The 16,687-nt window shown below is 42.2% G+C and overlaps 1 protein-coding gene across 3 annotated transcripts in view; it reads right to left on the bottom strand.

The window, feature by feature from the left end:
• The window catches only part of LONRF1 (LON peptidase N-terminal domain and ring finger 1), a 44,362-nt gene extending 27,978 nt beyond the window's left edge, over nucleotides 1-16,384 (bottom strand). For all 3 annotated transcript variants that reach the window (XM_068532249.1, XM_068532250.1, XM_068532251.1), the window contains exons 1-3: nucleotides 15,614-16,384; nucleotides 2,458-2,576; nucleotides 1,309-1,431 (exon numbers count right to left, since the gene is read on the bottom strand). In XM_068532249.1, the coding sequence (XP_068388350.1) occupies nucleotides 1,309-1,431; nucleotides 2,458-2,576; nucleotides 15,614-16,325 (954 nt within the window). In that variant the 5' untranslated portion in view covers nucleotides 16,326-16,384. The remainder of the gene's footprint in view (nucleotides 1-1,308; nucleotides 1,432-2,457; nucleotides 2,577-15,613) is intronic.
• Nucleotides 16,385-16,687: the final 303 nt, after the last annotated feature.

Below are 16,687 nucleotides of genomic sequence, written 5' to 3'. Positions count from 1 at the left end.
AAACTCACTGAACTGTAAAATTCATGCATTTTATTATATGTAAATTATACCACAATTTACAAAAAAAATACTGAGGAAAAATAAATATTTCAAGGCAGTAGGTATTTTGCATTCACCTGACCTTATTAACGAACAAACAAATATTTACAGAAGTATAAGGATATCCAGCAGCATGGAAAATGCAAAATCATAAACCCTTAAAAAGTCTGCAATCTCACCAGGGCGATCACTCTAGCAAAGAGAGAACAGTCAGAAAACACACAACAGTAAACCATTTTTTGTTAAATCAGTGGGCTAGAACATGTATGCAAACAAACCTTATAGAGGATATAGCAATGTTAGCTGTATTCATAAGGCATTTGGAATCTGAGAAAATTTTCAAAATTCTCATACTTCAAGGTACATAAGAATCTCCCAAGGTGCTTGTTAAACTAAACTATGCCCCAATTCCGGAGATTGTAATTCCAAAGGTCTGTGGTAGGGCCCAGGAATCTCTGTGTTTACCATGCACCCGAGATGATTCTGAAAAAAAGCCACACTCTGAGAAACACTACGAAGGTAATAAATAATGTGGCATCTTTGGGGGACATCGAGGGGAGCATCATGACAGGGCACTGAAATTATATTAGGGTAGATTTTCCCAAAACATTTTTCAAAGACTCTAGTCATCCCGGATGCTCTGTGGGTAAATCTGGCAAAAGCTGAATGCTGTTGTCATGCTAGCAAAGCAAAAACTCTTGACAAAATCTGAAGAAATCGGTTTGGTTCGACCCAATGTTTTCCAAAGTCATTTGATCAGAGAACCCCCTTTCCCTTTTTCCGCTTAATTAACACCTACTGACACATCACTGTACAAACTTTGGAAAGGGATGTAATGCAGTACTGAGAATATTAAGGCAAAACAAATTGAGTGGGGCAATACTACTGGCAGCCATGGAAAGCGAGCAAAGTTGAGACCTGAAATGAGAGGCAAAGGAAGCCAATAAAAATTCCTGAGCAGGAACATCATGACAACAATGTTTAATTAAGGATGATTAGTCTGGCTCCCATGGAACAAACTATTAGAGAACATTTAAATTTAACTAGGCAAAAATAATGCATTTAACTATCTCTGAATGAAATGTTTTGATTTCGGTAAGAATTCAGTATGCTAATAAGTATATAAGCCTGAAAACTACTTGGCAAACTGCTACTGAATTTGACTTATGGACACTCCTTATGTTCTTACCCCAAGATTCTAATTGGCATTTGTAAAAAGACCTGTGTCGTAGCCCTACCTTGAAGTATTATAGTTGGTAAACTGATTACCTTTTCTACTTCCAGCTTTGCAGGTGCGAAATCTTCATCAAGTGCTAAGCACTGAAGAAACAGTTGTAAGGCATCACCTAAAAAACCAGCATCATGGAGGACTTTTCCTTTCCTGAAGTAGACCTTCAATAAAAGCACATATACACGACTTTTACAGATGGAATTGTTTTTAAAAAAAATCAGTATCAAGGGGAAAACAAAAAAAAGTCTGCTTGGAAATACTCATTTTGAAACTCTGAATGACTCTGAGGAGGCCCAAGCATTCTAAAGGCATATTTACACCCTACCCTGGAGAGGCACCTATGGGGGAACTGAGGCCCAGAAAATGACTTCAAAACCACATTTCTAATTATATCCCTTCAATGATAAGTCCAGAGGGTTCTTTCTTTTTAACAGTTGTAAAGCTGTCCGTACGATCATTTTCCCTCTTAACATTCATTGGACTTGTACTAACCAGTCATGCCATCACGGGATTTTGAATCATTTTCCTTATTAATTTATAACTTTTAGAGCATCCTTACTATACTGTCCTCAAAGGCACAGCTTTGAATGGAGGAAAAAGTCACATAAAAAAATGACTTCTAGCTTAAAGAATATATATGGGAGATGAACTAATTTGCCTTGGCAGTTTGATAAAAAGGAGAATTAGTAAACTGATTATATATTATATACATGCTGCAAGCCTTTTTTTTAAAACAGCATGGGCAAGGCAACCTCCTTTGACCCCATCTACCACAGTAAACCACAGCCTAATCATCCAGTTCCCATCACAATCCTCAGTCAACTGTTCAGCCACAAGGACCTCTTCTCTTTCCGTTGATAAAACCTCCTCCATTGATAACCAGTTTGGATCCAGCTCTGCAATAGGGCCAGTTGTATCTCTTTGAGGAAATGCTGTATATTAAAGTCTGTTTTTTTCTGTGCCTTGAATTCAGGTTGTTCTTTGGTTAGGAGACAAAGGTTTCTTATAGTTTAAAAAACTGTCATGATATTCATCCACTCAAAATATTGACCTTAGATTTCTAGAACTCTATATTGTATTTAAAGAATCACCCAATCCATTCCATTATAATTTATAACCATAACTGAATGCATAGTCCCTGCAGTTGACATTTGTAAATGTATGCAAATGTAAGACAGTAATTTTACCTCAGGCCAATTTGGCAGTTGAAAGAGAACTGCATTTAAATCTTCTATGGCTGCTTTAAACTCTCGCAGACCAGCATATGATTCAGCTCTGTAAATTTTCAGAGTCAAGTCGCTGGGCTCTGAAATAAATATACTATGAAGGTTTGATTATTTTTAAAAGATTATTGTATAACCCACAAAATACATCACACTAGATTAAGAACTGATCTAGTCAGTAACCACCAAAGAAAAGGCAGTGAACCAAGCACTGGACAGGTGCAACCCACTAGCATGTTACAATTTATAATTTATATCAAATCCTTATGAGTAGATTATTTTAGTGGAGGAAATTATGCTTTTTAAAAAAACTGAAAATATTTTTATAATATGAATAATCATCCCTACGAAAATGTTTTCTTAAAATAGGTCATTCTGTTAAAATTTAAAAGACTCATGTCTTAGATGTTTAGAAGATTTGCCTTTTTGTGGTAAATCTTACTTTTTTATACCAATTTTGAAATCCTATTTATAAATGACCATATGTGTAACCACTGCACATGGGATCCCATAGTTACAAAGACTGACCAAGGCACGGTCTTAGGAGAGTACACAGTGATCCTGCTTCTGGAGGAAATGGGTTGATAAGAGTCAGCTTTTTTAAGAGGGAAAAAATTTTAATTCCTGCCATTCGCAAAAATAGTATTGGACAGTCCCCAGACAGATTTAATTTCAAATATTTGAGGGAAAAAAGCTTTGTTGATAATTTCACTATGTTCTCCATCACTACTTGAGAAACTAAACTAGTATCCAATTGCACTCAAAATTTCAGACACTTATTTGGTCCATATATGATATTACAATCAATCACTACAGGTACATATATGCTAAAACTGAAGTCTAGGCCAGAAACTAATTTTCAGTACATCTACAGATGACATAACTTGACTCTTCTTTTAAAGCTATTCATCTTTGGAGGCTTCCAAAATGTATGCTTATAAAACAAAGCATTCATTGTGGGAAGGGTGTAAAGACACGTAATGCCTCATCCAAAAAAAAACTATAATAAAACAAAACTCGTTAATAGCTCCCTGATTTACTCTAGTTTTTTTTTTTTAATCTATTTATTTATTTTTGGCTGCACTGGGTCTTTGTTGCTGAGCGCGGGCTTTCTCTAGTTGCAGTGAGCGGGGGCTACTCTTCCTTGCGATGCGTGGGCTTCTTATTGTGGTGGCTTCTCTTGTTGCGGAGCACGGGCTCTAGGCACGTTGGCTTCAGTAGCTGTGGCTCGCGGGCTCTAGCGTGCAGGCTCAGTAGTTGTGGCGCACGGGCTTAGCTGCTCTGCAGCATGTGGGATCTTCCCGGACCAGGCCTCAAACCTGTGTCCCCTGAGTTGGCAGGCGGATTCTTAACCACTGCACCACTAGGGAAGTCCCTACTCTAGTTTTTAAATGATTGCTTTTCTACAGATAAATCTAGATTTAACAATTAAATTAGGCAGGCCTTTTTCAGTTGCTGGTACTTGAGAACCCGAATTATATTGTTCCCTCAGATTTATACCAATGAAAAATTTTCAAGAATAAAATTAATATTTCATGAAAATATTTCTTACTTCCTCAGTAGAAAAAGACACATCTGGCATATTCCATCTTTTGTTTCTTAAAGCAATATAATTGTAAATCATTATCTTTGAACAAAAACGCATAGAAACTGAAAGCTCCATGTGATTAATCAATCAAGAATGAAGAGTCCTAGCACCAAGCTAGACCCTGCAGGGGTTTAAAAGATTTTACTTTATCCCTGTCTTCGAAGAGCTTACAGTCTCATTAGAAAATTCTATTTTCTTGTGAAATGGCACCATGTGATCCTGATTTCACAAGCAAAACTGGAGTTTGGGAAACAGAGAGCAACGTGTGCCAGACCAGTCCAAGGAGTAAGCAGTCACTACAGCAGCATCCAAACCCTTGAGCTGGAGAGGATGGTGACCAGGACATGCACAGCTCGGGTGCTTCCAACAGCATCCTTGGGACCCCGCCTGTGCTCCAGCACCTCCAGAGACAGGGGGTTCACAGTCACAACAAGCAGCCCACTCCACACACGGATCCCTCACTGGGCTTTTTATCTTCTCACATGTTGTTTTTTACAGCAAGTCCCCATGGCATGACACTTGACACAGTACACATTCGGACCTCATGAGTAACGCACCCTCTGATCAAGGCCTCGCTGCTCAGTGGTGCCCTTTATGCAGCTTCTCTAGGGCAGCACTGAGGGAAGGGGCGGAGGAGACCTCCGCCTTTAAAGCACCCAGTCAATCTACAATGCTTCTCCCCTCTGAGGGAAGCAAGAAAGGACTGTGCCCCTCTCATCTCAACACAGAAGCACTCGGGCTATCCAGACTCCCTGGAAAGCTCGTGTCTACTGGGATTAGAAAAGAGGTGGAGCCCATGAAGAGATGAGAAGAGGATCACATTTTAAAACTCTTGCTCCCCAAATCCTCATAGGTCATGTTTTTATTGAGAACTTCAAATGTCAATGGACTACATTTGAATGACTCTGTTTGGGGGGGAAAAAACCCACCTCATCAGTTGAGTTCACACTCTCCAATATGTTTTAAAAGAGATTAGGACCACCCCACTTATTTCCTGCAGATCCTTAATTCAAAAAAAGAGCCAAATGCACTAATTGAGGCCCTTCGAATAGCCTAAGGATACAGAATGTCTGCCCTCCGTGTCCACTTTTGCGAAAGGCAACTGAAAAAAAACGCCATCAGCCTGGCGTGTGTGTGATTAACTCAGGTGTGAAACGGGCAACAAACATTTACTGTCTGCTCCCTACCTGGCCCTGCAGACGCTGGAATGAACTAGTCACCTCACTGCACAGGCCACCGGGAGGGCCTGCCTCTCAGTCCACAGCTGCAGGTATGCAGTGCCTGGCACATTACAGACTCAATTTGTTGGAAAAATGAAGAAGTATAAAGATGGGGTTTGGGCTAAGTGTACTGAGCGTGATTTAAATCCCACATCTGATTTTCTCATTCTACCTCCAGGTGCATCAAATTTCCAACAGCCTGCTGTGTTTTTCCTCAAGTTCAGTACACTTCTCACACCCCACCCCCCAAAAAAGGTGTCTGGTCACTATATTCTGTTAGTAACATTGACGTCCCAAATCAAACTCTTAACTGTGGTCAATTTTACCTCCTCTAATATTTCCCAAATCCATCCCTGGTCTCTTCCAATCCTACTGCTAATTGCCTTAGTTTTGGCTTCCAAAATATCGTTAAGACTATTGTAGCAGCTTGCTCACTGCACCCCCTGCCTCCAGTTTTACCTATATCCTCACCATCCACAGATAAATAGGCATTTGGCACAACATCCAAGTTTCTCCCTGCTTGGGTCCTGCCCATCTCTCCAGCCTTATTTCCCATCGTTATGAGCCTCCCACTTGATTCCAACAAGACCTAGCTACTCACTCAGCCCCATGCATGCCATTCTACTTCACGTCTCCTCCTTTTTTCACAGAGCTTCCTCCTTAGCATTCTTTGTGAGACCACCTCAAACCAACTCCCCTCGGTCTGGATAACTTTTTCTAATCCAGTAAGACTCAGCTCACCAGTCTCTTCTCCAAGACGCTTTCCTTTGCGTCTACTGCCACTCAGCATCCCGTAAGGATTCAGAGCATGAGCCTGGAAGCCAGACTGCCTGGGTTCAACTTCTGGCTCCTCCACTCACTCGCTGTGAACTGGGGCAAATTGGCAAACCCCTCTGTACCTCAGTTTCCTCAGCTATAAACTTGAGTTTTTGTCCACCTATGGTCAATTAATCTACGACAAAGGAGGCAAGACTATACAATGGAGAAAAGACGGTCTCTTCAATAAATGGTGCTGGGAAAACTGGACAGCTACATGTAGAAGAATGAAATTAGAACATTCTCTAACACCATACACAAAAATGAACTCAAAATGGATGAAAGACCTAAATGTAAGACCTGATACTATAAAACTCTTAGAAGAAAACATAGGCAGAACACTCTGACATAAATTGCAGCAATATCTTTTTAGATCCTCCTCGTAATGGAAATAAAAACAAAAATAAGCAAATGGGACCTAATTAAACTCATAAACTTTTGCATAGCAAAGGAAACCATAAACAAAATGAAAAGACAACCCACAGAATGGAAGAAAGTATTTGCAAATGAAGCAACTGACAAGAGATTAATCTCCAAAATCTAGGAACAGCTCATACAGCTCAATATCAAAAAAACAAGCAACCCTATCAAAAAATGGGCAGAAGATCTCAATAGATGTTTCTCCAGGGGAGACATACAGATGCCCAGAGGCACATGAAAAGATGTTCAACAAGGCTAATTATTAGAGAAATGCAGATGAAAACTACAATGAGATATCACCTCACACCAATCAGAATGGCCATCATCAAAAATCTACAAACAATAAATGCTGGAGAGGATGTGGAGAAAAGGGAACCCTCTTGCACTGTTGGTGGGAATGTGAATTGGTACAACCACTATGAAGAACAGTATGGAGGTTCCTCAGAAAACTAAAAATAGAATTACCATACCATCCAGCAATCCCACTCCTGGGCATATATTCAGAGAAAACGGTAATTCGAAAAGATACATACACCCTAGTGTTCACTGCAGCACTATTTACAACAGCTGGGACAGGGAAGTTACCTAAATGTCCACTGACAGATGAATGAATAAAGAAGATGTGGTACATACATACAATGGAATACTACTCAGCTATAAAAAAGAATGAAATAGTGCCATTTGCAGCAACATGGATTGACCTAGAGATTATCATACTAAGTGAAGGAAGTCAGAGAAAGACAAATACCATATGATATCGCTTATATGTGGAATCTAAAAAAAATGACACAAATGAACTTATTTACAAAATATAAACTTAGAAATCACAGACTTAGAAAGCAAACTTATGGTTACCAAAGGGGAAAGGTGGGGGGAGGGATAAATTGGGAGTTTGGGATTGACATATACACACTACTATATTTAAACTAGATAACCAACAAGGACCTACTGTATAGCACAGGGAACTCTACTCAATATTCTGTAATACCCTAAATGGGAAAAGAATTTGAAAAAGAGTAGATATATGTATAACTGAATCAATTTGCTATACACCTGAAACGAACACATTGTTAATCAACTGTACTCCAATATAAAATAAAAAATTAAACAAAATCTACCCCAAAGGGAAGAACTGAACTAATTTTAGGCAGACTTTTTTTTTTTTTAAACATCTTTATTGGAGTATGATTGCTTTACAATGTTGTATTAGTTTCTGCTGTATAACAAAGTGAATCATCTATATGTATATGTATATCCCCATATCCCCTCCCTCTCGCGTCTCCCTCCCACCCTCCCCATCCCACCCCTCTAGGTGGACACAAAGCACTGAGCTTATCTCCCCGTGTGATGCACTAAGCAGACTTCTTTAATGCAAAAATATCCACAAAAAAGCAAAGGGCAAGAATTTAAGTTACGTGAGATGCTTTTTTTTCAGCTAATACAGTTATTTGATAACAACAAACTATGTACTGTTCTAAATAATTTACAACCTTCAGAACAATCCTATGTGGGTATAACATTGTCCACATTTTTATAGATAAAGAAACTGAGTACAGAGAGTTTAAGTAATTTGCCCAAGATCAAACAGCTCGTTAAGTGGTGGATTCTAGATGCTACCTCCAGCTGCCTGGCTCCAGAGTTCTTGCTGTTCGCCTCTATGGTAATAACAGGGGAGGGGGGGAGGGGGGAGAGGGAGAGGGAGAGGGAGAGAGGGGGAGAGAGAGAGAGAGGGAGGGAGGGAGAGAGGGAGAGAGGGAGAGAGGGAGAGTGTTAATGTGTGCAAAGTACTTAGAACAGGGCTTGGTATATTTTAAGCACTATTTTAAGTGTTTGCTATTATGATTGTGTTCCTTTACTGTATTTGAGCAGCATTTATTTAATTTTAAAAATCTGTTTTTGAGCTCCCTCCATTATTTACTGTCTCTGTATCCTCAAATCCTGGCTTTGATAAATGTTTGCTGAACCAGGGGAAATTCATTAAAATCTGTCCCCTTGAGCTTCTCAATTCATGCCCTCATTTTCTCTTCTCTTCAACCCAGTAATACTGTGAGTCATTAGGCAAATAAAAAGACTGAAATAAAATTCTGCTACAATGAGGAAACTAGTTTTAAGTTGTCCAAGGCCCCACATGGGCTGTGGAGGGAGAGTTCTCCAGAGTGGTGATTCCTCATCTGTTTTCCAGTACGTGATGGGTAGTAATAGGAGTGTACACATCATTTATTTCATCTTCAAGAAACTTGTTTTGAATAACAAAAGTTATAAAATATTTAAACTTTGAAAAATACAGAAAATTAAGAATTAAAAATGCTTTTCCCACCACAAAGAAATTCATTAAAATCTGTCCCCTAAAGTTCCTCAATTCATGCTCTCATGAATTGAGAAATAACCAGTATTGGCATATAACCTGTACTTTTTATGTTTGTGTAGATTACATTTTTAATGTACAGTTTTATAAAATACACCATATATACTGTGTATAATCTGCTTTTTCTGTCAATGTAATTATATCCACAATATTTTTAACGGTTACAAACTATTCCACTACGTATACCATCTATTTTAAAATTCCCTATTACTTCTAATTTTTGCTAATATAAAAATTCATTACTATACATTCATTGCTATACTGCAATGAACATATATCTATAAGCTTTTACATATCAGTTTATTTCCTTAGTTATTTTCTATAAAGTTGAGTGACTGTGTAGAAAGTTATATAGGTATACAGTCCTCAATACATTCTGCTCACCCTTCTTTTATAAAACTTTATTTTACACTCCCAGAAGCTGTGTATTTGTTTCCTAGGAAAACACAAATGAAAATAGCATCATTATTTTAATGTGCATTTTTTCAGTGAGTTTGACCTTTAAAACTGTTTATTGGCTATTTGGATTGTTCATGTGTAAGTATTCCTCTTGAGGGTCTTTTTTCTTAGATATTTATATGTTGAGCTGTTTCAGGAATTCCAAGGGCTAACTGAAATACCAAATTTCTTTGCTTCTATTTCTTTGTCACATTCAGTATGGTGGAACTTGGTTATCACAGTTAAACTAAGAGCTGCCAATTGACAAGTTGTTAGTGATTGATTAATAAAGTCCAGGAATAGTAGTCTGGCATACTAATTAAAATCATAACCATTGGATTCAGAAGATCTGGCTTCGGATCCACTTTGGACAGTTTACCTAACTCTTTGAACCTCAGTCTCCTCACCTATAAAATGCTGGCGATACCTACATCTTAAGACTGTTTTGTGGACTAAATAAGATAGTGCATGTTAACGGTTAACATAGTGCCTGGCACAAGAGTGTTCAATAAATAACAGTTACTGTTAACATTACAAAATATTTGAAAACAAGTTGATAAAGAAATGAGATTAACTCTTGATACAAGGTATTAGAAGAGTATTTTCTACCTCTTTTACCCAAATAAACCTTAGCTGGATGAGAAATATCTTTAGCGATCAGTAATGCAGGTTGGACAAAAGGAGGGGAAGCAGAAAAGAAAAAAGAAAAGAATGATCTTATCTTACCAAAGAAAAAGAAAAAAACTGAACAGAAACTTCTGCCTTGCATTTTAGAGTTCTCTTAAGTCATTCACCTTCTACAGTAAAACATAACAATTTTGAAAAGTATCTTTACAATGTAAGAGGCAGAATACTATACAAATTTGTTTAAAATTACACTTGAATATATCTAAGCCTCTTAGAAATATTCCACTAAATAAAAAAACAATTCTGAATAAGCCAAAGGTTAATATAAAAATAATGAGAAATCTATGATAACTGAGTTTTGATAAATTTTTCATCATTTGATGAATTAAAAAAAGTAAAAACATGGAAATTATTTAAAACACAGCACTTAAGAGTTATTTATATACCCCCCCTTTTCATCTGTAACAATAAGAATATGCTGTTATAACTGATCTTTATAGTAACCCTGAGGCACCGCAAAAATCCTTCAAGTGACTTCTGAATTAAAGGAAAGATGAATCACAGATATACTGGATATAGGCTCAGTTTGTTAGAAATCAGTTAAGCAATAAGCCCCTTTTCTGGTGATTTTCAATACTGTAAATGCCAATTTGCTGCAATTTTAAAAGAAACAAGAAATACAAACTTTATAAGGACAGGAACTTGATTTTGCTCACCTCTGTATTTCCAGCACCTAAAACAATGCCTAGTATACAGTAAGCACTGAATAAATACTTGTTAAATGAATAGCAAGAACACCTAAGATTTATGTTTTATATGCTAATTTTAAAAATCAACTTCAGTCTTAGAAGCAATATTCACATGCCCAATTTCTGCTTTCAGTTGCAACTCAGTTGCTTGCTTGCCTTTAAAAAGTCACTTAAAATTCTTGGAGCTCTTTTCTTCAGTTCTAATTTGGTTACTTATTTGCCTTAAAAAAAGTCACTTAAAATTCTTGGAGCTCTTTAATCTGTGAATTAGGGGTACTAATACATGCTCTCCTACCTCACATGATCTTTTGTAAGAATCAGTTAAGATAATGGAAGTGAAAATACTCAGTGAAGTATAAAGCACCATATAAATGTCAATGTTTACTGTTTCAGGTACTTTGCAGAATAAGTTAGGGCATATATAAGTTTACTGATGAATTAAATTCAAATCTCTTCATGTTAACCTAGTTGACTAAGATATTAAAAACCCTTTACATGTTCTTTAAATGTATTCAGTATCTACCTATAATTTGACTTACCTTTTTATAACGAAAGCCTTGCAATGTCTATATTTTATTGATGTATGCTAAAATGTTACTACTAATTAACATATGCAGGCGAGAATCAGGATTTAACCCTCACTCTGGTAATATTGATGTGGTAGAAAAGAGCAGGACTTGACATTATAAGATTTAGATTTCAATTTTAGCTAAATCGCCTTGTTGCTGGAGCACAAATTTTACATTTTAAAAATATTTTAATTAATATTTACTGAGTATTCATCCATCAGGCACCATTCAAAGCACTTCACATGTTTTGACTCTTAATTCTCACAACAGCCCTAGGCTGTTGTTATGGTTGCTATCTTTCTATGAGGTAGACACTATTCTCACTTTTCAGATAAGGAAAGCAAAACAGGGAGGTCAGACACAGGCCCAAGGCCAGAGAGCAGGTGGAGGCCGCGCTGGGATGCAAACCCAGGTCGTCAGACACCAGCATGCACAGCTCTAACTACTAGGCTGTACTGCATTCTCTAACCCTAGGTGCCTCAATTTCCCTCTGAGGATAATGGTACTCCACAGGATTCTTTATGACAATGAAATGACAAAGAATTTTAAAATACTTGGTAATAGTCAAGGACTACATAATTAATATTCAAAACAAAACTTTCCTTCTCCAAGTATTTCAAATAAAATATTCTCCTCCTTATGACCTTTATTTTTTTTTAACCAGTTCAAACTGTAAATTATACTGTTCTGTTGGTCTTCTTTCGGGGGGGAGAGTGGCAAGTCAGTGTAAAAATTCATTAAAAATAAAAGGAAGAGGGACTTCCCTGGTGGCACAGTGGTTAAGAATCCACCTGCCAATGCAGGGGACACGGGTTTGATCCCTGGTCCGGGAAGATCCCACATGCCGTGGAGCAACTAAGCCCATGAGCCACAAGTACTGAGCCCACGTGCCACAACTACTGAAGCCCGCACGCCTAGAGCCAATGCTCCGCAAGAGAAGCAATTGAAATGAGAAGCCGGCGCACTGCAATGAAGAGTTAGCCTCTGTTTGCCGCAACTAGAGAAAGCCTGCGCGCAGCAACAAAGACCCAACACAGCCAAAAATAAATTAATTAAAAACAAAAAGGGAAAAAATCTTTATTGAAAAAAAATCAAAGAGAGCACAGCAAAGTTGCATTATTTCAAGACTCTTAAGTATAAAGGTTCAATGCAGAAAAGACTTTTACATAATATCCTTGAATACTAAAAAGACAAAGTTATGAAACATCTGAGAGTTAATACCAAAAGATCAATGGATTAAATGTTATCTAAATATATTTCAGTTCAACAGAAACTTATGTAATCTCAATGGGAACGTTCCGATTTTGGCAAAGGTTTTCTAACTTTCCTTTCTTGTTGACAGGGATTAAATTTGGATGTGTGTGGGCTAACTGTAGACTAGATTATTTTTTCTAGTTAATAGTATTTACTTGTTTCATTGTAAGAATTATATGAAGAAATTATAGTGAAGGTCGTTTTCCATTGTTAACAATAATGAAAGTATCTTAAGTAACTACAGCTGTATAATTATATAAATACATTTCAAATGCCTAACATAACTGGCTCTCAAAAATTTAAAGCTTAACTGTACAAATACATTTATAACTCTACTAAAGCTTTTTTATTTATGCCCATAAACTGTTAAACACATAATATCTGTACTTTACCAACTATAATTTGTTAGCTCTAAGATTTTTTCCCTACTTTGCACTAAAAATTCAAAGGATGAAAAAAGTTATCCTCATTAGTACCATTCAGACACATTTTTGAGTATGGAATTAATGATTTTTGAAAGACCTAAAAATGAGGGGAAAACAGACTGATGAGGTGAAAGTCAGGAGACTTGGGTTCTAGTCCTGCAAAAGTAGAATTAAGCAGCTGAGTGGACAGAATTCCCACGTGCAGTCTATGCAAACTGAAAAAAGGAGAAAGAATAGATCTTTCAGTCTTTTTCTGTTAAAAATAATACCCTCAACCCCAGGCCCCAAATCTTCTTTAATTAAAAGATTATTGGTCATAAAACATTAAGCTAAATCTTACTTAGTAAATGTACTCCATGTTCTTCCATGGATTAGGGCCTGAATTCTTTCGAAATGCCTAATTTAAGAGGTCAAACCACTAAATCAGTGGGTGTTAATACTGAATAGGGCTGTCAGTAAGTTTCATCCTTTATTTTTACACTAGTGACAAAAAACTTCCTTGGAAATTTATGTTAAACATTTTCATTGGATGAGTTATACCGGTAGGATGAACCCTGGTCCAACATTTAGGAGAAATGGAGGACATGGTGTTGCCTCCACAATCAGCTGGCTGTGTATGACTGTGGGCAAGTAATTTCACTGCTGCAGCTTCTGCTTCATTTTAAAAACGAGGACCGGGCTTCCTTGGTGGCGCAGTGGTTAAGAATCTGCCTGCCAATGCAGGGGACACCGGTTCGAGCCCTGGTCCGGGAAGATCCCACATGCCGTGGAGCAACTAAGCCCGTGCGCCACAACTACTGAGCCTGCGCTCCAGAGCCCGCGAGCCACAACTACTGAGCCCACGTGCCACAACTACTGAAGCCCGCGTGCCTAGAGCCGGTGCTCTGCAACAAGAGAAGCCACCGCAGTGAGAAGCCCGCGCACCGCAGCGAGGAGTGGCCCCCGCTCGCCTCAACTAGAGAAATACCGCGCGCAGCAACAAAGACCCAGTGCAGCCAAAAATTAATTAATTTTAAAAAAATGAGGACCATGTCCTAGATGGTCTGTACTTCACCATTCATACTCTATTCACCCAGAGAGGCTGAGTTGTATTGGAATTTTGTATTCCAAATAGTTCTCTTTTGTTTTGGATCTATCATTCTATTTTATAACTGCTACTCCCCATAAAGATACTGAAAACATGAAAATATGCCAAGTTTGTGCTTTGAACTCTAAAGGTATTAAACAGCTCAACACAGTTACTAGCTCGAAGTGACTGGGCACTTGGTGTAAAAGACCTACAACAAGATACTTTCAGTTACAGTTTATAAATGCACCTCATACTTAGCATCAGTTTATATTTTGGAAGTCTGTTTTCTTGGGGATTATTTCCCCAAGTGTTATTCCATGCCTGTATAGACCTTAGTCTTGAAATATGCTTACTTAACACAAGGCTTAACAGTGACAAAATTGACATTTGGGGCCTGATCTTTGTGTGGGAGACTGTCCCGTGCATCACTGGGTGTTGAGCAGCATCCCCGGCCTCTACCCACTAGCTGTACCAGCACCACTCCCACATGGGGTGGCAACCAAAAATCTCTCTAGATATTGCCCCAGATAATGTCCCCTGGGGGTGGGGTGGGGGGCAGTAAAATCCCCCTGGTAGAAAACCACCGAATTAAAGAACAGCTCTTCATTTTACATAGCGAACTAACTCCGGCAATGTCCCTTTCCACAGCCCAAAAAGAAGTGCTAGCCTAAGTTAGGAGGCCGAAACTGCTTCTTGGAGGTGAAGAAACAGACAAAAGATCTTCAAGGCCTTTTCCCCACAGCTTGATCAAGAGTGGAAAGGGAAACAAGCGTGGCAACGAACTCGATCAGAGACTGCCTCTTTATCTTTACCGTGAACTAGGTGTTTTCGAAAGTAAGCACACGTGTGCTTCTGAAATAAGCACGCTCGGACACAGACAGGGGGAAATCATCAAGAGGAACCAGGTCGGCAGGCGTTTTCAGCTAAGACTGGAACAACCCGGAGCAGCTCCGCAGCCCGGCGGCCCACGGGGCCTCCGGGTGCGGGGTGCGGGCGCCGAGCTCCTGCCACGCCCACCGGACGTCACCCGTTACACAACGCCCCCCCGCCCCCCGCTTATGCAATTCTGCCTCCAGCGGTTTCCAATTGCCCCGGTGACTTCTGTGGGAGACCAAGGTATACGTTGCACACCCAGCCTCGTCTGGGGATCCTCTCCCCGCCCCGGCTGGCATCTCCCCGTGGCGGACCCGGCCCGGCCCGAGCGGCCAATTACCGGAAAGAGCGCGGCAGGAAGAGAGCAGCCGCTCAGGCTCGTCCAACTCCCTCCCCATCCCGCGCTCGGGCGGCCTCGCCCGGCCACCCGCGCCGCGCCGCTCCGCTCCGTTCCGTTCCGGGCGCGCCCGCCACAGCGCCAGGCCCCGGCGGAGGGAACCCCGCGCCGCGTCACAGTCGGCTCGAGGGCGATCCCCACTGTGACCGAAGCACCCCGGGGCGCCGCCCCCTCCCACACCCTCCGGGACCCCGAGACCCGACCCGCGAGCGGCAGCCGGCCTCGGGAAGCCTCCCGGGGGCGTAGACGAGTTCGTGGCCGCCCGCCCGTCGGGGAAAGGAGGGTGGGGTCGCGGGGCCCGCGCGGTCACCTGTTCGCAGCTCCTCGCAGGCGGCGACCAGGGCCTCCCGGTAGCGCCCCTGGTGCAGCAGCTCCCCGAGACGCCCGGCCGCCCGGGCTCTCTCCCGCTCGCCCGGGAACCACTTTTCGGCCAGGTGGTTGAGAACGACGCTGGTCCTGAAGCCCGAGGCAGCGATGGCGGCGGCCAGAGGCGGCGGCCGCGGGGAGGTCCCCTCAGCATCAGCGGCCGCGTAGGGCGGCAGCCGGTCCCGGCAGAGGCGGCAGCGGGCGCGGAGCTCTCTCCGCAGGCAGCGGCGGCAGTAGCTGTGGCCACAGGCCACGGTCACCGGCTCGCTCAGGAAGCCCCGGCAGCCCAGGCAGCTGAGCAGCCCGCCGGCGCCGGGGTGGGCGCCCTCCGCCGGGGTCGCGCTCCAGCCCAGCCCGTGGCGGAGCCGGTAGTTGAACACCAGGCAGTCCACCAGGGTACCGAGGCACTCGGGCCTGACTGGGGCTCCGCGGCGCAGCGCCGCCGCGTACGCCTCCAGCGCTCCCTTCAGGTGGCCGCCCAGCGCCAGCAGCTCGCCCCGGCGGAGCAGCAGCTCCCAGCGCTCCGACTCCGCGGCCGCGCGCTCCAGCCGGTCGCCGCCGCCGCCCACTTCCCAGAACCGGCCCCGGCTCCGCGGCCGGGGGTCCGCCTCCTGGCTCTCTCCCTGGGAGCTCCTCGCTACGGCCGGAGAAGACATGGCCCGCAAAGGGTTGCTCCGCCGCCGCCGCCGCCGCCGCCCGCCGCCACGGTCCCGGAGCCTCCGGGGCGCGCGGCTCCGCACGCGGCCCGCGAGCAGGGGGGCGTGGCGCGCGGACACGGCGGGGCGGCGCGCGCCCGGGAAGCCCCGGGGGCGGGGCCTGACGGGCGCGGGCGGGGCTGGGCTGCGCCGAGGCGCCCGGGACTCCCCCGCACTCTCCCCCCACCCCCCAACCCCCGCCCCGCGACCGGGTCCCCGAGGAGCCTACCGCCTGCCCAGCCCCTCCCGAAGCCCCTCCTGGCGGGAGACGCGAGGTCAGATGATCCCCCAGCGGGGATCTAATTGGCTTCTCCGGAATAAGG

The sequence above is a fragment of the Eschrichtius robustus genome, chromosome 21 (genome assembly GCF_028021215.1).
Source record: "Eschrichtius robustus isolate mEscRob2 chromosome 21, mEscRob2.pri, whole genome shotgun sequence".
NCBI classification, from domain to species: domain Eukaryota; kingdom Metazoa; phylum Chordata; class Mammalia; order Artiodactyla; family Eschrichtiidae; genus Eschrichtius; species Eschrichtius robustus.
The sequence above is the reverse complement of the archived record's forward strand: the minus strand, read 5'-3'. Positions and strand labels throughout refer to the sequence as shown.